We start from the raw sequence: 22,102 nt of genomic DNA, 5'->3' as shown, positions 1-22,102 counted from the left end.
TGGAGAAGGAAGACTTGACAATAAGGGAGCCTCATCAAGTCAAGGAAGTACATCATTTATCACGTGAGAAACAAAGGAGGATCAACCAAGTCACAAGCGTTAGACAAGGTGGCATGCCAGTCATCATTCCTCTAGTCGGATTGGTCCACCTCAGCATGACCAGATTTAATGTACCTAATTTATCAGTGATGGCACAAACTTCAGTGTACCTACCCCTGCTTCCTATTGGTCCTCACTTCGGGAATGCAATTTTCTAATTGGCTAAGGAAGTTTGTTGTAACAAACCCTAATTAGGGTTTCTATCTTGTAATCCTAGCCATTGATTCTAAGTCAATCAGAGCTGTCTGTTTGTAAAGGGCTCCCTATATAAAGCCTTGGCTCCTCATTTGTAATAGTTAATAGTTAGCTAATAGTTAATAGTCAGAGAATAGGAAATAGTTAGAGAGAATAGTCAGTAATTCGTTGCATTTTAGAGTAGAGTAGAAAGAGAAGGCAAAGATTGTTGCCACGATATTGTTGCAAAAGACTTGTAAACTTCATTGAAGAAATGGTGAATTCTATGGGTCGATTCAACAATTTGCATGGTCTTTATACTTCTCAAATTTGATTTCATGTTATTAGGTGAATGGAAGAAATTTGTATGACCAACGGTGAAATTCATATATCCATACTACTAGCAGTTTGTTGATTGCAAACTTGCCTTGTGTGGTCAACTAGAATCATTCAGCTTAGGCTTAACTTCAATTATTGCTTCTTCATTGATATGCATCAACTTGACGGTATCTATGCTTGTAGCGGTGATCTGAACATCATAAAGCCATCCTTAGAAGATCGCACTAACCTTGTGGAGATGGTCCTAGATAGTCAAAGCAAGACTTAGTTAGAATTTCATCAAAGGTCATTCATTGCTCTTACGTTCCTAGTGCTAGAAATAGATCCCGTTCCAACCCTTATCCTTTTTTTCCTTTTTAAAAAAAATCAAGGGCCGGTGAAATTCCACGTTCCAGTAATATCTAAAGCAAATCAGACGTTCAGGTTGTCGAAAATAAGTCCCCTTGTGATTCCAACAAAATCACATCATACCACTGGTGCTTATCCACGATTAGAGAACCTACATAATAGAACCTTGGAGTTTTTCCGATTGATTCTTCTGCGAAATCTTCAACATTTGGGGAGCTTTATTCAAGAGAAGATAAGATACCTCTGGGTATTTTATTCTGTGTTTGGTCGTGTACAAAAGACACATCAACACATCCCCTGAAGGGTGGCCGGAAACGCCTTCAACCAATAATCTTGGTCGTCTTGGTCATTTGCCTCGCAAATGGTTATACATGTTTTGCAATGTCGTACGGGGTCCTCTGATCCATCCCTCGTGAATTTTGGCAGTTTCTGCTTCTCTTGGGTGTTCACCATTGTTTTCACTCGGAAGGTATTGTGTGGATTCGCCTGCCTGACCTGGGTGGACTGTTTCGACCGCTACGTTCCGGTGCTTTCCCTGCACTCTTGGCCAGTAGGCATCCTCTACACGTCCACCTTTAGCGTCCCCAACACTCCGGTGGACTTTTTCGACCGCTACGTTCCAGTGCTTTCCTTGCACACTCAGACACGTGTGTGTCCTCTACACGTCCACCTCCAGCGTCCCCACACTCCGAGTAGTTCCAGGCTCCGACTTGTCTTTGTGCTCCCTCAGACCGAGGGGTCGGCGGATCGCCTAATCGCTTCGTCTTGACCACCCTGTAGCCTCTTCTCACATTTAATGGGGTCTATGGACATGAGTCACTCAAGGCTGACCCGATTTCTTTTAAGGCAACGACGCCAAAATGTTTACCGCTACAACTGGTAAATTAAATACAGACAATAATAATGTACATGACAATGCCAGACATGATAGTAAAATATATTTTTATTCGTACATGCAATTATTATAGAGAAGAGACCTGAGATGGTTGGCCAAGGATTACAATAGATCCGATAATACTCTACTACTTTCCTTGGCAGTACACAACATATTTAAAGGACCCGATGGTTGCTGAGAGGTACACAACTGTCAACCAACCGACACCTAACTACTCGAGAGTGACAACCCACTTAATACAATTAATTAATACATTACTGGATAACAAATATTATCAAATATAACCATAGGCATTTTATGTCGTCTACAATTGCCTTGGATGTACGTTCATGAAACTGATGAAAGATATTTCATTCTTAACAGTTTGACGAAGTGTAGCATATTCCTTAAACACATTGAGAATTTCTTCCCTCACATACTCCTTATATGAACCCATTACTAACTCTGAATGCCACTGAAAACATAGGATGGCAGGAAACCGCTCTGATACCACTGTAATGTCCCACCCCAGTGGAACACTAAAAAATTGCTTTGTAGCAACCTGCTTGTTTATTTAGATTAAAAATACTATATTTCTTTTGAAGGTGGTCTTTCAGAACTAGACAAAAGTTGCAGAAGATGTGTTTTTTAAAGAGTTTGCAATGCTTTTGAAGAAACAAATATGAACTCGTACAAATATTGCATACATCTAGTACTGATTAGAATGATGATGTATTGTGACTATGAAAGAACTTTCAGATTTAATTTAAAGTTGGAATATTACAATATCCCTGTAGCTTAGTACTTCAAATGACTTTACAAGTCTATTTAGGCATGCCCGATTTGCTATCCTTTGAAACTTGAGGTTGGATGAATTAGAAGGGACTTTCCCAAGTCTGATTTATAAGCAGACAGCCAACCAAGTCGCTCTGGAAATCTGATTTGCAGCAGCTTTAAACAAGTTAGTTGCTTTCCAAGATAACTCAGCAGCTGGGTTTGATTCCTTGATGGTGCTTACAACTATTCCCTCTTTGGACAACCTCTAGGGGTTTATTTCAGTTCCAAAATAGCTCAAGGAGAGTACAGCCCGTCAAGCAAGCTGCACACTCAGAATTTCACCTTAAAACTTTTCAGAACTCTGCTTCCAACTGATGCAAACTGTCCTAAACTGTTGGTGATGGATTTGACTAGTGTAGGCCACTCAAAATCTAGAAATAAGTGATCATGTTTGTTACAAACCAAGCCAAGAGGGGTCAGCCTAGCACACAAGTTGCTCTCTCAGCAAATATGTCAAAAATGCTCCAAACCCTATCAAAACTGATGTAATCTTCAACCAATCTGCTGGTATGAGTAAGACTTGCTATCCCAATACTGAAACACTTAGTAATGCCTCTCCTTAGCTTCAAACAAGACAAGAAAGAGGTCATCCACTCTAGCATAAAGGCAGCTCGCTCAGAAATTATGTTAAAGCTGCTCCAAACCCCTTCCAAAATCTGATACAAATGCCTCGAAACTGCTGGAAATGGAGTTTCATACAAACCCCAATCTGGAAATGCATCGAAAGACTCTTGTTCACTTCCAACAAGCCAAATAGAGAGTGGCTAAACAAGCAAGCTCCTCTTTCAGATTTCTATCAGCAAATACCTCTTCCAAAACTAGTTTCTTTGTAGCCCAATTGAGATCCCTGAAGTAGAATCTCCTTGCACACTCTTGGCTGGTCTCTCACAGCTGCAAGTGTGTAAGAACAATGGAGTTTTCCGTCTCCAAGGTCTTCAAAACCCTAATGTTGATAAGCTCCACAAGGAGGCAGAAATAATTATCAGCAAAAACATGAATAGAAATGAGTCTCCAATGACCTTTAAAAACCTTTCCTCAAGTTGCTCTAATTAGGGTTGAAACCGTAACACCTCAATCAAATTTAATGAATTTAAATAATAGTTACTTTATCCTCGTAACAATTCTCCCACTTAGGACATACACTTTATGTTATATGTTTTCTCTGCTTATACTAACCTTTTATCTCTCTTCGCCATTTACTCTCTCTCTAGGAATAGGTACATAGGAAAGGTGAAACTTAATATTATAAATATGTTTTAAGTGACCCAGGGAGAGATTATAAAGTAATCTGCATCAACTTTAATATCTCTTTTAATTTGCTTTTTCTTCTCTCTCCTCATGGATACTTGGCAAGGAAGCACCTCACTCTCTCTGTAGACTCAGGTATGCTTTTGAAGGAGATATTCTAGGGTTTAATGCTGTTTTTGATTGACAACTTGGAGATAACAATACTATCGACTAATTCCACCCATGTTTACTCTAAAGTGTCCTTTGAAATAGAAGAAAATCACCAGTCCAGCGTCCTCTGCTCGTCCTTATCAATCTACGAGGACTTCGTTAATAGATTGATTTTGATCTATTGATTTTGCCTAAAAAGGGGACATTACATCTTGACTCTTTGCTAACCAGATACTTTCACATGTCTTGCAGTGCTTTAGCGGGTCCTTTGATCCTTTCCCATGAAACTTTGGGAGTTTTTACCTATTGACATTTGGATTCACAGGGGGAGTCACCATTTTTCTCACCTGATTTTGTCCTTGTAGGTTGGACTTGAGTGGACTCTCTCAACTGCTATGTTTCAGTGCCTTCTTTGCACTGTCGGCCACGTACAAGTCTTCTACACGTCCACCTTCAATGCCCCTTGCGCTTTGGATATCTTTAGTTTTGTTCTTGCAGTCCCTTTGTCTCGGGGTCTTTCTCTTGAATCCTCTAATTTGTGGCTCTTCTCCCAAGATGGATAGTTCTTGGATGTGGCATATGTTATTCTCCAATGCTTCGGTTAATTCATGTCCAAGGTCTCTTTCTTCTTCTTCATTATCCATTGTTGTTTGTATGGATGATTGTCTTGCTTGGTCAACAAGGTCTTCGTATGTTTCATCAAGGAGCGATAAGTGTAGCAATTTCTTCCCACTCTTTGAGAGTTCTTTGCTGAAGAATTTTTTTTCTTCCCGACTATGGCTTCGGCTAACTGTTGACGTGTATTTTGTACACAATCATACACAGAATAAAATACCCAAGGGTACCTTATCCTCTCTTGAATAAAATCTCTAACTGCTGAAGATATCGCAAGAAGGATCAGTTAGGGTGACTTCAATGTTCTTTTAAGTAGGGTCTCTACGTGTGGATAAGCACCAGTGGTCGTTGTGATTGCTGTGTCATCAAGGGGCCTTACGTTTCCTAAATGCAGGAACAAGATTTCCTAATACTAATGAATTCCAAAAAAGATCAAAAGAGTAGGGCTTGCAAGAGATCTAGTCTAATCTAACCCTGAGAATGACTCAATGTGGACGAGACTTGGCAAGATTCTACCAACTTCAATATTGCCATAAAATAACAACTCAATTGAAATTGATGCGATCTTCTAAGGTAACAAATGATTTTTCAATTCATCAAGGATCATAGACACTACCACAAAGGCACATATCCAAGATACAACAATGATTGAAGGTTTAAGTGATTCAAGTTTATCCAGTTGACCACACAAGGCATTCCTACAATCAGCAAGAAGCTAGTGGTTTGGAGAGTGAATCTCACCGACGATCAAGTCCAACACTTTATCCTTCAAACTAAAATACTACTTTGATTGAGAATGATTCAAGAAAGTGAACAACCATGAAGATAACCATAAGAATTGCAATAAAACACCATAACTTCAATATTCTATTGATCTCAAAGCCACCATGAACAACAATTGTTTGAAATTCCTTCCTCAAAGCTCAATCTTGCTACAAATCAAATTTCTAATCTCTAATATCTCTCTAATTCTCTAATTTCTCCTTAATCTCTAGTTTTCTAGTTACAAAATGAAAAGAAATGAGGGTATATATAGCATCCTCAATTACAATGAACGGTCCAGATCAAAAAGAAGATCAATGGCCAAGATTATGACACCTAAACCCTAATTAGGGTTTTATTACAAAAGTTCCCCATTTATTGCACAACATTAAATGCATAGCCAAATATTAAATTTGGCACAAAAATCTAGGAGACATAGACCAATGACAATTAAGGTGCCACCTCATCTATAACAACCTTTCATCTAGAATCTTATTCCCTTTCCAATGCTCCTTTTTAGCATATGCAATGAATCTAGACACGATTCCTTCGATCTCAGCAATTGGAATCTGGGGAAGATTCTTCATTCGTTCCTCCAAGTGGATGACCTGATCGAAAGCCTTGAGAAGAGCAGCGTCCCATTCAGGTTCAAGTTCTTTGATCTTCTCAATCAGGAGCATGGTGGCAAACATCTGATCTCGTTGCTCATTTGTAATAACATTCTCATCTTTGCAAAAGATGACCTCGACTCTATCTTCCAATTCCTGCAAATCCACATCTGTCTCAACTTCGATCCTCCTACCAAGAATAGTACGTAGTACCTCAAACACTCTGTCCTGGATCGGGTGGATAACCTCCTCAACATGATTGCATCTAGTACTGATGTCGTCGAAGAGAACTTCCTTCATCTGGAGTAAAGTCGACCACTGAAGTAAACTATGAGGTCCTCCATCCATTATCTTTTCTTGCACTAGGACCTTCCTTGATGTTTGTCTGATTACTTGCAGGACAGGAATGATAACATCCTTAGTATGAGCAAAAGCAGCTACAGTTATCATCAAGTTGTGGATGACCTCAAGAACTTGAATAGCTCGGTGAATGGTCTGCATCATCCTTGTTGCAAATTCAATAGCAATTGTATGGGATTTGTCAATCCATGAGCTCATAAGCTGAACCAAACTCCTGACTCTCTCTGCCTCGCCAACTGATTCAAGGGGAAGTGCCTGTGCAGGAGATACTGCTGGATCCTGACGTCTCAAAGGCTGATTGAGATGGCTAAAGTAGCCTCTCCAAGCATTGACCTCTCGCTCAAGCTTCCTATTCTTTTCCATTTCTTCTCTAGGCTTGTCCTTAAGTGCCTCAAATGAATCAGTGGCATCATCCAACGTCTGTTCGGCTGAGAGTGGACCAAGCTCAAATGTCTCTACATCATATTCCTCTGCGAGGATCTCACCTTCATACTTGTCTACTGCCAGTGTAGCTATCTGCAATTTCCTGGATCCTGTCTCATCTCTGATCATCTTGGACATCTTAGTAGCCTTCCTCTTCTCTGTCATCTTTTGAGAATTTCCAACAAGGCTCTCTAAATCAATCACACTGTCTTCGTCCTCGATCACAATGACCCTTGTTAGTCTCTCTTTTAACCAATCTGGAATGGCAGATCTTGCTTCTCTAACCTGTATCTCATTAGGCAATGTTTCTTCTTCTCTGAGAGGAGATGTTACTTCATTATCTTCCTTATCTTCATGTAGCTCATTAGCTTGGAGAGACCCACTTGGTGACCTTCGAGGTACCTGTCCTTCTTTATCGTTCTGTACCATTGATTCCATAGACTCCTCTATCTCAAGTGTCCTCTTCTCAGGTCAAGAAGATGTGGCGGATGAACGATCTCGGTTGGCCTCTTGCTTCTTCTTGGAAGATTCTCTTTTCTCAGGTCTCTCTTTCCTCTTCGAGCCTCTAGGATGGGGATTGCCCTCACTTACGCTTCGAAGGTTGCCTTCGCTTGCATTTCTGGGATTAGGATTACCCTCACTTACACTTGCTCCTCCTTCAGCTGGTCTTTCTTCCAAAGTGAAAGTCATAGATATGCCCTGCTCTCTCAACTTTTGATGTTGCACATCAACCCATCTACGAGTACAAGACAAGACTGGAGCCATCAAAGCATCTAGATCCACAACCTCGGGTTCATTCCAATCTAGCTTCACTGATTTGCTTTCTCGATCATAAGATGATTGGAGATGTCTGCCACTGTCCTGAGCTTGGTCGGCCACTCTGTAAATCTTGCATTTCCTGATGAAGTCTAAAGGCAATCTAGAATGCATCTTTCTTTTCACTTCAAGGTCATCCAAGAGATTCATCACAAAGTCTTCTATCTGAAACTCATGCTTATATTTTCTTCCGACTGTCTCCTCTATATACCCATATGGATCAAAGCTCTCTCTCAAGGCAAAGAATGAAAATGAATACAAAGCTAACTCTTTCTCTGCATCATCCATGGCTAGAGCATTAGGACATACCTCAACTGAATTCCCTAATATGATAGGCACAGGAACTCCATTTCCATGTCTGTGTTTGAATGCTTTCACATAAGCTGCCAACTGTCTTGTTACCTCAAGTAACACTATTTTGTCTGTCGGATATCTTGGCAACATGTAGGGAGGTGAAGGACATCCATGAACTCTAATATATGTAAATTTCTGGAATTGGATAAACCATGCACCGTACCTCTTCACAAGCTCTTGTGCATCCTGAGATAGCCGATTGTGAATCCCGCCTTGCAATATCCTGGTGATGTTCATCGTGAATGTATCATTGACTAACTTGTAGTTACTTCCTGGCGGATGATGCAAGTGAACATAGGAATCACAAACTCTGACTTCCCCGGGTCCTCTTCCAATCACCCCTCTGTGAGGTAGTCCTGCATACTCAAAGCTCCTGATCAAGGCATATATGATGTATGAACTCATGTGGAAAGACTTGGTAGCCTTCAATCTTCTTAACTGTACGTCCAAGCAATGGCTAATCATTCTAGCTCAATGGATTGTTCCTTTTCCCTGAACTATCACTTGGATGAAGTAGAACATCCACTTCTCAAAATAGAAGGCTTGAGGGGCTCCTGTGACTCGGTTGAGTAGTGTTATCAAATCTCTGTACTCCTCCTGGAAGTCGATCCTATGTGGTGTGTTCGGAATCTTGCTCAGGCGAGGACGACTCTTGAGTAACCAATTCTTGTTGATGATGCTTAGACAAGTGTCTGGATCATCTTCGTACATGGACCTGGCTCCTTCTATGCTTTTGTAAATCATATCTTTATGTTCTGGCAAGTGAAGAGCTTCACTTATAGCCTCCTCTGAAAGATAAGCAAAAGTGTCTCCTTCCTTGGACACTATTGATCTGGACTGTGGATCATAATGGCGAGCACACTCGATCATCAACTCATGGCACTGGATTGCTGGAGGGAAGCCGGCCGCCTTGATAATGCCACTTTCAATTATTCTCCTTGCGACAGGTGATGGCTTGCCAATGTAAGGGACCTCTCGAAACTTCTTCATACTGAAGTTTCCCAAGTTGGTATCTCCAATGTTGCTCCACTTCGACACGATCTTGGTCTCCAATTCTTCGTTCTTCTGATCTTCCTTCATGAGAGCTGGACGACTGGTGGATGCTCCCGCCTTTGGGGTCGCCATTGTAACACCTACACAACATTTCATAATAAGAAATAGATTTTGCAATCTATAAACATAAATTAGATTAAAGATTGAATTTAGGAAACTTCATGGTAAGTCCTTGAGTTATCATTTCCTAAATACAATTGAGCTACTGGAAATTCAAAATTTCAAAATTCAAAATTTAGATTAAGACTATGACGATCAAAATTCAAAATTTAGACAAAAGAAGACTTCGCCATACCTCACTTGAGAGCTAACTCTAAAAAGATGCAAAAATATGAAATTCGCCTAGGCAAAAACGAAATTTGAAGTCTTCAACGTGATCCTCCTTTAGCAAAGGCGCCTTTCTTGTCAATTCCACCACCCTTGGGGTCTTCCAACGCCTTGAAGGCAAATTCGCTCCACTTGAACACAATTCGCACTCCTCTCTTGATGATATTTCACACTTTCTCCTATTGCTCTCCAAAATCGCATGCAACAATGATTGAATGATGATTTGAAATGAGATATCATACCTCCCCTTTATATAAGCGCTTACCTCTTCAATCCCCCATAGGCCGACTTTTGAAAAATAGGCAAATAATAAATAAATTCTAAATAAAAATGGAGGCCGACTTTGTAAAATATAGAAAATAAAACCCAAGCGCTTCAATTTTATTTATTAATTTAATAATTAATTAATTAAATGCCTTGTAATTAATAGCTTCGATTTTTAAAAGGCAAAATTAATTATTAAATGCCTTGTGGGCACCCATTAAATGCCAATTTTAATTAAAAATATCAAGGTTTATCGAAATTTAACATTTAATGCAATTCAAAATTTATTGGCGCCTAAGCACGTGAGAGATGTAAAGGATACAAACCATATCGCTCTGGTCCCTGGGAGAGGGACAGGAGCGATCTAGCATTTTGCTCTTGAATTTCTCGTTCAAAACCACTTCCTCTACGTTGAAACTGGCATTTTAAATAGGAACCTTGAGCTTGATTGATTCAATGTTTTGAAACGAATGCCTCCTAGACCATTTTTGCCCTGGTCCCTTGGTGAGGGACAGGAGCGAACTTTGCTTCTCCTTGATCCTTGATCGTTTTAATTGCCAACTTACGTCACAAGGCAAGAAATAACTTCATCCATTCATTCTACGCATACTTAACTTGTCCCTTGCAAGGCGAATTTGATATTTGAGTGATTTTCGCCCTGGTCCCTTGGTGAGGGACAGGAGCGAACTTTGAATCCTAGCTCAAATTTGTCATCTTTTAACCTTAACTCCTTGTTCGTCACCTTTCAAATGACATTTCGGATCTTGTGTAACCTTGCTTTGATATGATCTAGGAAGAAAAATGATTGATTTTATGAATATCGCCCTGGTCCTTGACTGAAGGACAGGAGCGAACTTTTGTTCATTGGGCTAATCCTTGTTCGTATCAACTTGCAATTGCCTTCAAAGTATAAAATGGTGTTCCTTACTCCTTCTTGAACGTTTGAAACGGAAGAGGCATTCAAAACTTAAGCATACTTGCATATTTCGCTCTGGTCCCTTGGAGAGGGACAAGAGCGAACTTGGGTAATTTCATCACTTTTCATGGTCCTTGCAACTTTGTCCTTCTTCGAAGCGTTCCAAACATCATCGCCCCCTTGTACCTTGGCCTTGATTCATCAAAAATTGGAAGGGAAGGCTAAATAACCAAGATTTCGCCCTGGTCCCTGGGAGAGGGACAGGAGCGATTTTGCATTTATAGGCTCAATCATTCTTTGCCAACGTTTAAAACTATCTTCAATGGATCCGCTATGCTCCCCTTCACTCATCTTTGACATGGAATTTGCTTCAACTTGGTGAGAGATTTGTCTTAGGAAGAAATCGCTCTGGTCCCTTGGAGAGGGACAGGAGCGCCTAAGACAAAATAGGCTTCACTGGCGTCTTGCACTCTTCAAAATTATATTCAATAGATTCGTTACGCCTCCCTTTTACTTGCCTCAAACTTAAAAACTCATTTCACTTCACCAAAAACTTGTCTTATAAGGAAATCGCTCTGGTCCCTTGGAGAGGGACAGGAGCTACCTTTTAAAATTCGCCCTAGTCCCTGGCAGAGGGACAGGAGAGATTTTGCTTCTAGGGCCAACTTTCTCCTTCGAGGTACAATCAAATTATATTCAATGAGTAAAATGTACCTCCCTTGTTCTTCTCAAATCGCGAAATCGTTCAAATCTTTCAAGGACAAGGCAATTTTAGATTTCAAGCTCCGGTCCTTCAGTGAGGGACAGGAGCGATTTGTCTTCATAGCACGTTTCCTTGTTTGCAAATTTCTTCAAATTATATTCAATGGACAAAAGATGTCCTCCTTTACCTCTTCCAATCCAAAAATCGCCTTAGTCCTGCAAGGATAGTTGAATTTTAAGAAACAAGCTCTGGTCCTTCAGTGAGGGACAGGAGCGATTTTTGTCCTTGAGGTCAAAATCTCAACTTTTCATTGCAAACGGTTGAATTCTGGCGTTCCATTATGTTGATTTCACCTTCCATTGCGTCCTTGACGCTTCCATTTGATCAAAATGAGGTCAAAATGATCTAAGTAAGTCATTTCGCCCTGGTCCCTGACTGAGGGACAGGAGCGATTTGGCCTTAAACTTTAAAAATTTGCCATTTTGAGTCTCAAAAAATCTTTCAAAACCTCCAATTCGTGTTCAACTGCATCTCCTGGCGACCCTGCACAAGACAAATGGAATAAATTAATAACCAAGATGCATAAAATATCATATTCGCCCTGGTCCCTGGCTGAGGGACAGGAGCGATTTCACTTCCATAGGCCAAAATACCAAGATTTTAAGACTTCAGTCACTTCACAAGGCAAAATTAGGCCATTTCCAATGCCTGGGATCAATTATCAAAATTTCCAAAATTTGGTCAAAATCACTCAAACAAAATTTCAAAATTCCATCATTAACACTTAGGCAAAATTTGGACTTGCATTCAAAAATCTGACTGAACCTAGACAAACTCATTTGACCTCCTGACAGACTCACCTTATTTCAAAATTGCATCCTACGAGAGGAAGCTCAACAATCTTCAAAATTTGGACTAGACACCGGCTTGAAAACATCAAAACGGAAACCCAAAGGCTTAACCCCAGTCCAGACGACTGACTCACTAACCCAAAACCCTAAAAGCAGAGAGAGAAACAGGCAAAACCGAGCAAAAAGAGGGGGTCCCCATTTTAATGGGGCGATGTGTGAAATGGTCACAACACTAACACTCTGGCTTTTACTTTGTTCTCAGGAAGGGCTCCAACTTGGGAATCATCCGATTGGATTTTGTCTTGACTACCTTGTGGCCTCTTCTCACCTTTATGGAGATCTAAGGGCATGAATCTCTCAAATATGACTCGAATTCTTTCAAGGCAACGATGCCAAATGTTTACTGCTATATCTAATATATTAAATACACGGTGTTATAATAAAGATGACAATACATATTAGATACAGGAATAAAATATATCATTATTCACACATGAAATTATTATAGAAGAAAACCCAAGATGATTAGCCAAGGATCAGTGTTGACTCGACTAAATCATACTACTTTCCTTGACCATACACAATATATTTAAAGAACCTAACAGTTGCCAAGAGGAACACAAACGTCAACCAACCAACGCTTATAGCTACCTAAGAATGACAAACTAATTAATACGAACAATTAATACATAGTCAGATAACCAATATTATTGAAACATAATAATAGACATTGTATGCTGACTACGTGGATTAAATGTAAAGTCAATCCATGAGGCTATCCATTCATCTTCCTTATCGGTACTTATGTTTCAAATCTATTTTTTTTCCTAATTTGAAATATTTCAATATATTGTTCTTTGGCACACCATATTTTTGCTTCTATGGAAAATTAACCAGGAAGTTTTAATTTTGTTTATTGCATGATGAAATACAGTACTCATTTTGGCAAATCAGGAACTTTTGTGATTGTACTAATGAGGGAAGCACATAACCTAAATTCTAGTTGGAATAAAAGTTGTATCATGAAGGAAGCTTCATAAAGGAAAATTCAAAAATCCTTCATGAATAAGAACTTCCTTCAAGCTAACATTAAGAAAGTTCCAGTATTTCTGCAACATTATAGGAAATCATCGTTTCGGATTTTAAGTTTCTAAAGATAAAAAATCAAATAGCAAACACTAAATATTATCAAGTGTAGACAAGTGTGCAAGGTATTTCTTTAAAGTTTTAAACAAAGGGAAGATATTTTTAGGATAATATTTCACAGCATCTAGTTTATAGATATAATTTTGTCATTACTAAATAGCATAGAATCAGGATTGCTAGAAATATTCAAAGGTGCTATGTTACTGCAGAGCTTGCTGTGATCATTGGGAAGTCTGGACACTGCATAAAGAGGGAGGATGCAATTTCTCATGTTTTTGGGTAAAACGATTTTTTCAACAAAATTTTCAGTTGTCTTATAAGATTAGCACTCCTTTCTGTTATATTTCATTTGCAAACCTGCCAGTTAAACACTTAATGATATTTTTATTTCCATCTGATGTTAGATTATTGTTGTCAATTTTATATGAAAATTTGTACATCACATTTGGTGATTACGTAGATCCTTCCTTACTACATGCGTTTAAATACTCCATAACCTTGAAAACAAGTTGTTAACTGATATGCTCGGGAAATCAAAAGCATGTCTAGTGCCATGGGGAGTCACAAACATGGGCAGTGTCTCCTCTGTGTATTCACTTCCTCCTCTAGAATCCTTGGGGATGGTTTGTGGTCTTTTGTCTTGTTTTTAAAAGAACTATGTTGTTTATATGCTATGTTACCAGACATTTTATGGCCTCAAAATGACCCAAAACTGATAATGGTAGTGAAAGCAGTGTCCAGATTGAACATAATATTCAAATATGAACTCGGTGAATACACTATTGCACTTAATGGAACATTATAAATAAAATGCATCAGCCAAAATTTACAAAATAAATAGTGTGTTTGATAGAAACAAGATGAAAGCCCAAGGATTGGGTTTCACTCTCATCCATCAGCATAAAGGCAACGTGAAAAACACAAGTGCCTTTAATATTATTGAAAACGTAGTGAAACCACCTTCATACCATCAATTAGATCCCACCTTCCGACCAAAATGAGATTAGCTGAAATTTACTCTCAGCCATATGAAGTTAAATAAATTGATAAGGTTCTGGAGAGTAGAGTTGCAATGAGATTTTTTTCCTATTGTTGGGAAAAGATGTCTCAACCTTGCATTCCTATGTTCATTTTTTATACTTTCATATGCTTCCTTATTTCATCTTTTGTGCATTTTTCTTCACATGGAAACTTGGTGTCCCATTTTGAGGTGGCATGAATTTCGTCTTTAAGTGAATTTTGTCCTTACATGGGGAGATAGGCATTCCGCATTGAAGGTGGCACTTTTGGCCATGTGTTAGCATTTTGGAGAGTGTGAAGGGTCGTCATAACGGGAGTTACTATGAAAAATTCTTATGACTTGTAAGATCATGTAAAAGGGAGGCTACATTAGAATATTGACTGGCATTATGATAAGCTTGGACACTTCTCATGGAGCATGTTTAAATGGGTTGAATGAAGACAAATTGGGACGGTCAAGTTTGGGTGATCTAATATGATAGTTTATAAGTTTATAACATATGTTGTAAGGAATATGCCAATAATAGCTTGGAGGACTAAGATTGAAGGGGTGTTCAAATTTGGATCCGTGCATTTGGGTACCTTTGTAATGTATCTTTCTAAAACATTTCTTATTTTTGTCTTAAATCAATATTTTAAATTCTAAAATGATAATTGTGTTTACATTTATAAATATAACTTAAATCAAAATCATTAATTTTATTATAATATTCATATAATTCTGAAAATAATCTTTTCTTGATTTTCTGCTATGTTTCTTCTTTGAATTTGCAGCTATTTCCCTTAAATGTTTGTCCTTGATAACTAGACAAGTTATGGTTTTTTTTCCAATAACTCAATAGGACAAATTAAGGGTTTTCGTCCTCTTTGGCTATAACTATTAACTTGCAAAGTCACTTCACGTTTTCTTCCAATTGATGCCTTCTTCTCATGGAAGGATCTCCTATATATATCTTCCCTTTGAAAGAGTCACAATCTTTCTTACACCATCTCTGCTCTTGAAAGCATAATTTAATTTTAATTAATTATTTTGCTAGCACAATCCAAATATTGCCAGTCCTACTTTTCAGTATTTTATTTGGTGCCTCTTTTTAATTGCCTAGTAGTTGGAAATGGACAGCTATGTATGCTGCGATTTGTAACAATTTGGAGGGGCATGGCAGTACACCCTTCCCAAGATTGTTTGTCAAGAGAAATGTCAGTTTTAGTTTGTTAAACTCAATTCTTTTTGCCAATACCAGGATCCCAATTACACTTTGAAGATTTGTAATCCCTAGATCCTCCTTGTGATGTAATTAGCTTCTGCTGCGACACTTTGATATAATTAGGAAATGGAAATTCTACAACAAGTGATGTTTCTCTCATTGTCTCATTTATGTCCAACTCTGTACTACGATAATGACCCTGGAGAGTTTTTAATGTACTTGCCAGACTGCCAGTGTAGTCCTTCAATATCATAAGATTAATATCATCATCAAAAGTGTGAGGACAATTTATTGTCTAGTATTCTTTGGGCTTATGTGTTGGTATTTCCCAATAACCAACAACAAACTTGTTAAATCATTCATCTCTCGCAACTCCTATTATACTATACACACTGCATTAGCTGCTTCTGCAGGGCAATTAAATGGCTGCATACTTTGGGATTTCTTGGCTGCAAATTGTGTTTTTCTGTATCAGTAATTGGTTTATGTGATCTGATACATATTAACATCCTCTGTGACTGATAGAAGGTTTTAGAAAACATGAACTAGGGAGGAAAACTGAATCTGAATGTAAGGTAGGAATAATCGTATCCAATTAAAACAAAAGTAGAGACAAGAAGAAATATGAATGGATTTCTTCATAGGTGTAATTTCATTTTAAATGTTTGGACTCTGCTTTTTTTTGTAATTACTCATCTATTAGAGTACACCATTGATGGAATGATATTGATAATAGGTATACCATACTGAATGATGTGACTGCAAGAGACCTGCAAAAGAAACACCAGCAGGTAAATTAATGCTGCTCATTTTTATGGCTGCTTGGATGTTTATGCACAAGTTCATGCACCCTGTTTACTTTTTTATATTCAAGTTGGTCACAACATTCTTTATTGGAATAACAATCTCTACTATCTTCTATGTTGGCTTGTTTGCAGTGGTTTATGGGGAAGAGTTGTGACACATTCTGTCCAATGGGCCCATGGATTGTTCCGGCAACTGAAATAAATGGCGAGGACCTTCAAATTCAGTGTTGGGTTAATGGTGAGCTGAGACAGGTGCTGTGTTTCCTTCTTATAAACTTTACACTGGTTTTAACTTTTTACCATCATTTTTTTGGCATGGAATTCTTTTGAATATTTCAATATATGGCTAATTAATGTTTAAGTTTGTGGGAATTTATAGGTTGCTTTCATAATTCTACAGTTAATTTTAGAATGATTTTATCCACTGTCTACTTTGGTGTGTTAATAACACTGTTAGTGAACTTAAAGTTTTATAATAAGTGGTGTGCTGAAATGTAGCTGATCTAAACATGCATTTTTCTTGAAAATTAGCATTTATTTGAGGTCTGGTATCTTGTTGGAAATTATTCAAAATATTAACCATAAGTATTTGTCAATTTGAATTTCATCTCAGCATCACCTCCAAGTAGCTGATAGCCTTCAGGCCATTTACTACTCCTCAAACAATTCCTAAAACTATCCTACTCCTACCTAAAACAATTCCTAAAACTATACTACTCCTACCTGTTGTTTATAACTAGGTAAGAGGGTTCGGATTGCCTCAAGGCAACATCCGAACCCTCATAGGACTGGGTCCTATCCATAAGGCAACGTGCCCCCCACATAGGACTGGGTCCTATCCTAATAGGTAACGTGCCCCAAGGATAAGCCCAGCCCTATCCTAAATGCCCCATGCTACAACAAATATTGGCGCCCAAATTAAAGGAGACCGACTTGCAATAAAACAAAGTTAAAGATGCATATAAAGATAAGACACCTTGCAATTCAATCTCAATCAATTCATGCAATCAGCGAAATAGCTCTGCAATTGAAGGTGCGAAATAGAGGAGAAGATTGGGCTAACCTGTTCAAGAAGATAGAAGGCATTTAGTATCCCTTGATGAAGACTTGATGTATTTAGAAGGGCAAATCTGATATGATAAAAGGGATCAGATCTGAAGAGTCCAGCTAAGTATTGTATTTGTGCAATTAAGAGAGAATATATAATCTGCCCTGTGGGTCTTTAATGCTGGGTTTTTCCTCCTTGGAGGTTTTCCCAGGGTATTTGTGTTTGTCTCTTGTTTACTTGTTTCATTTCTGAGTTTACTGAATTATGGTGTAATAAAATATCACAAATCTGATTAACAAACCAAGGGCATAATGAAAAGACATCAACTTGATTACTGATCTAGGGCACAAAATTCACATGGTATCAGAGCTAGGTTATACTAACCCTCATATTTCAGTAAGCTCTTACCTTCAGGTTTCTGTTCATCCTATATTAAATGACAGGGGAGAAGTTAGAGGACATCATCGGGTTCTCATCAAGGAGTCATTCTTTAATTCATTGTGGAGATTCGAGTGAAGAACCCCCTTTCAGATTTTCAAATCTCTAGTGCATATTGTGGAGTTATTACCTTATTCAGACCTTCAGAGTTGTTGACTTTCAGAATTGGTCTAAACCCTAGATTGCTGATTGTGCTAAGGCACATCAAGAGGAGATTGCAAAGATAGTTTCTTTTTGGGAAGCCTTTGGTTCTAGTGTCAAAGTTATCTAAACGTCAACAGGTGCATTTTCCTTAATTCTTTATTAACTTTGTGATGAGAGACTTTATAACTTTGTCAATTTGTTTGCATGGGGTTTCTTTGTCAAGTTGTAATTGTTGATAAAATTAAATGTTAAATTGGCCTTAAGGCCTTCAACATTTAATTATATACTAGTTAAGTCATAAACTGATTATATGTGAATCGGTTTATTAGAAACCATCAGGACTCTTGAGAGTAAAGAGTCACAACTTCTCAGGAAGTCGTTTAGTATTATATATCAATATGATATGATGTCATTTGAACAAAGATTGATCATTAATTAATAGATGCAGCGAATGTAACAGGAATTCAATCAAGTTCCGACAGCAATAAAGATAGAGTCGCGGTTCAACCAAATCTGCAGTTCAATCAAAATACGTCTAGGATTAAGAGACAGTCTGTAACACACAGAAGGATAAATAAATCAAATAATTATCTGTGCATACATCCATGATAGATTGAACCACATTCATCATCGGTGGTATACATTCAAGGGAAAGTGAACATTGACTATTCTCTGCTTGCTGTCTAGTCACTTTCATGGGAACGTTGGAATAGTAAAACAGCATAAATTGTATACTCCACTGATAAAATTAAAGAAAACTATATTCCTCCATCTGATCACAAAATCAATAGCAAGTTGATGAGGTTGTTGTCTTTGACCATGAGCATGAGAGGAAAAAGACAAGAAGAACATTTGAAGGAGGTCTATGTCAGATAATATATGCAATGAACAAATGTTCCCATATAGAAATATAATAAATACCCCTCTCACCTGCCATACAAAAGAAGATAGTCAGATTTATATTTTAATCAGTAATACATAAAACAAGATATATGTTAATTCTGATCCATAAATTTAACAGTAATAATAAGGGTTTCATTTGGGTTTGTGTTTACTTAGTTTTGTAAAACCCTTGTTGGTTTGTGTGAAAGGAAAATGATACTCTTTGAATTAACCCGTGTTGGGCCAATCATGTCTTGAGGTTCCCTGTGACAGGTGTTTATCCTTGTAGGTCTGGAAGCAAGTTTTTGCCTGTGTTATCCCGAGTTAGCATCCTTATATCATCCCTGTTGCATTTAAGCTCATTAAATGTTGTGACAAATGCAGTGTCAATTATCTGTTAAAATAACTGCATGACAAGTTTCTTTCAGTTAAATGGTTATGATGATGCTCTTTCCTACATAGTAAAAGTTAGAATGTATTGTTGATTTCCTAGGATTTTCGATAACATTTATTGGCAATCTTCTTGTATAATCTCTTGATGGAATTTATCCCCATCTTATCTCAACAATTGTGCTATGGGTCCACCTTATTGAAAGATAGATGGACAAGATCCTTGAGATTAATATGAAAGATTGATTGTATAGGAGGAGCACCTCCTTCTGTGATGGTATACTCTAACCCATGTTGATTGATTACCTTTTATTATGAGTTTGAGCATGTAATTCGGTTCTTGAATCAAGCATTTTCAATTTCATCATAGAGTATGATTTCCTATCCGGGAGTACAAGAAATTAATTGGATCTTTCAATGGCTTGGAATGCTTCCGAAACAGGGCATACTAAATCTTCAAGAGAAATTATTGGGATGAACATACACTCAAAGGAAGTTCAAGTACCTTGGAAGTTGTGATTAGACACAACTGCTGCTGAGAGGGAGTTCCAGCTATTATGGTATATCTTAAGGGGTTATGAGATTCAGGTGTGTAGATTGAAGAAGGCCATGTATGGCCTCTAATAGGACTCTCGTGCTTGGTATGAAAGAATACTGTTTAAGTTTAGAATTTTGTAAAATGATGCTGACTCTACCTTAAGTCATCCAATGATGAAATGCTAATTATAGTTCGATATGTGTAAAGATGAACTTATCATTAGATGTAAGAAAGAACTAGCTTCAGAATTTGAAATGAAGGACTTAGGTTGAATGCATTATTTTCTAGGTCTAGAAGTATGGCAAAGGTCTAACGAAATTTTCTAAGTCAAGGAAAGTATATGATTGATATTTTGAAAAGATTTAGAATGATGGATTATAAACCCATGTCTACTCCTATGGAATCTAACTTAAAGAAGTTACATGTTTTTGCAACTAACTTTGATTTTGCAGATCCATCAGAGTACAGGTAGTTGATTGGAACACTGATGTATCTAGTTACTACTAAACTAGTCATATGTCCTGCAGTGAATGCTCTCAGTCAGTTTATGAGCTTGCCCAAACATGTTTATCGTGTTGCAACCAAGCACATCCCAAGATACTTGCAAGGCACAGTTGATTATGGACTGAAGCTGCTTAAGTTCAGATTAGTCAAGAAGTGTTACCAACAAGGAAAACTCTTCAAGCATTCACCCACTGCGACCTCTTGGACCTACAGGGACAGTCTTCAGTGGCATTAAGTAGATAAATACATTGTTGCAAGTGTTGCATCAAGAGAAGCAGTGTGGTTTCTTAAAATTCTTGTTTTGCTATTTTGATTTATTATCAAGGTTATATATTGATACCTGACAATTCAGTGTTTTATGGCAGGTCAATCCTATGTTGCAAATGTTCTCTTGAAGCTTGAGATAGACTTGGAGCTATGAAGAACACCGCCTTGGTTGAGAGGGAGTCTCAACCTCTGTGATACATTGTGTTGTATCATCCTCTGCGAGTGATGAAAAGTGGATCCAGTCTATACTTGTGTGCGAGCTGAAAGACTATGTTATGTAGTTCCATTCTATGCTTGTGTGCAAGATGGAAGACTACAATATTCTGATCATGTCTATTCCATTTCTTGCTTGTGTGCAAGATGTATGATTATGGTGTTACATTCTTCTTTGAGAGAAGACTGAGGCAGTATAAGGTGGATATTATGGAACACTTGCTCTGATACTCTCTCAGGAGTATTTGAAGTTGTCAGCTAAGTTCGGATTACAACTTAAACATTGTATGTATTACTTAGGGCTGGGCCCTAATCTTGTAACCTGGTTGTAAGATTATCACTTCATTCGGGATATGGTGCAAAGAGGCACCATTCAGCTAAATTATATTAGCACAGATGAACAGGTTGCAGATATTCTTACCAAACCCTTATCCAGAATGAAGTTCGAATACTTCAAGAGACAAACTTGGTATTGTGGAAAGTGAAACCCTGGTTGAGAGGGAGTTTCAATCTCAGTGACTCTACCTGCAACGTTTTGATCATTCTTTGCTTGTGTGCAAGAATGAGAAGTATCCAATCTATGCTTGTATGCTAGATGGAAAATTGTAATTATGCAAAGACCCACTTGTGTATTACACTTTCTATGCTTGTGTGCTAGAACCATCCTATGCTCGTGTGCTAGGTGGAAGATGTAATTCTATGCTTGTGTGCTAGATCCATTCTATGCTTGTGTGCTAGATGGAACTCTAAAGGTTCATATTATTTATTCTCTTCTTCCCTAGTTAAGAGGGAGCGTTGTTTATAACATCCAAACTCACATAGGACTAGGTCCTATCCATAAGGCAACGTGCCCCTCCACATAGGACTAGGTCCTATCCTAAAAGGTAACGTACCCCAACGATAAGCCCAACCCTATCCTAAATACCCCACGCTACAACAAATATTGGCGCCCAAATTAAAGGAGGCCGACTTGCAATAAAGCAAAGTTAAAGATGCATATAAAGATAAGACACCTTGCAATTCAATATCAATCAATTCATGCAATCAGCGAAATAGCTCTGCAATTGAAGGTGCGAAATAAAGGAGAAGATTGGGCGAACCTGTTCAAGAAGATAGAAGGCATTTAGTATCCCTTGATGAAGACTTGATGTATTTAGAAGGGCAAATTTGATATGATAAAAGGGATCAGATCTGAAGAGTCCAACTAAGTATTGTATTTATGCAATTAAGAGAGAATATATAATCTGACCTGTGGGTCTTTAACGCTGGGTTTTTCCTCCTTGGAGGTTTTCCCAGGGTATTTGCGTTTGTCTCTTGTTTACTTGTTTCATTTCTGAGTTTACTGAATTATGGTGTAATAAAATATCACAAATCTGATTA

General features: G+C 38.1%; 1 protein-coding gene across 1 annotated transcript in view; it reads left to right on the top strand.

The window, feature by feature from the left end:
• Positions 1-22,102, top strand: part of LOC131068486 (uncharacterized) — a 212,120-nt gene that overhangs the window by 125,380 nt on the left and 64,638 nt on the right. Inside the window, exons 6-8 of the mRNA XM_058003675.2 lie at positions 13,477-13,546; positions 16,229-16,283; positions 16,431-16,550. Coding sequence (XP_057859658.2) covers positions 13,477-13,546; positions 16,229-16,283; positions 16,431-16,550 — 245 coding nt within the window. The remainder of the gene's footprint in view (positions 1-13,476; positions 13,547-16,228; positions 16,284-16,430; positions 16,551-22,102) is intronic.

Source organism: Cryptomeria japonica, chromosome 11, assembly GCF_030272615.1.
Source record: "Cryptomeria japonica chromosome 11, Sugi_1.0, whole genome shotgun sequence".
In the NCBI taxonomy this organism is placed as follows: domain Eukaryota; kingdom Viridiplantae; phylum Streptophyta; class Pinopsida; order Cupressales; family Cupressaceae; genus Cryptomeria; species Cryptomeria japonica.
This window is presented reverse-complemented; position numbering and strand designations above follow the sequence as displayed.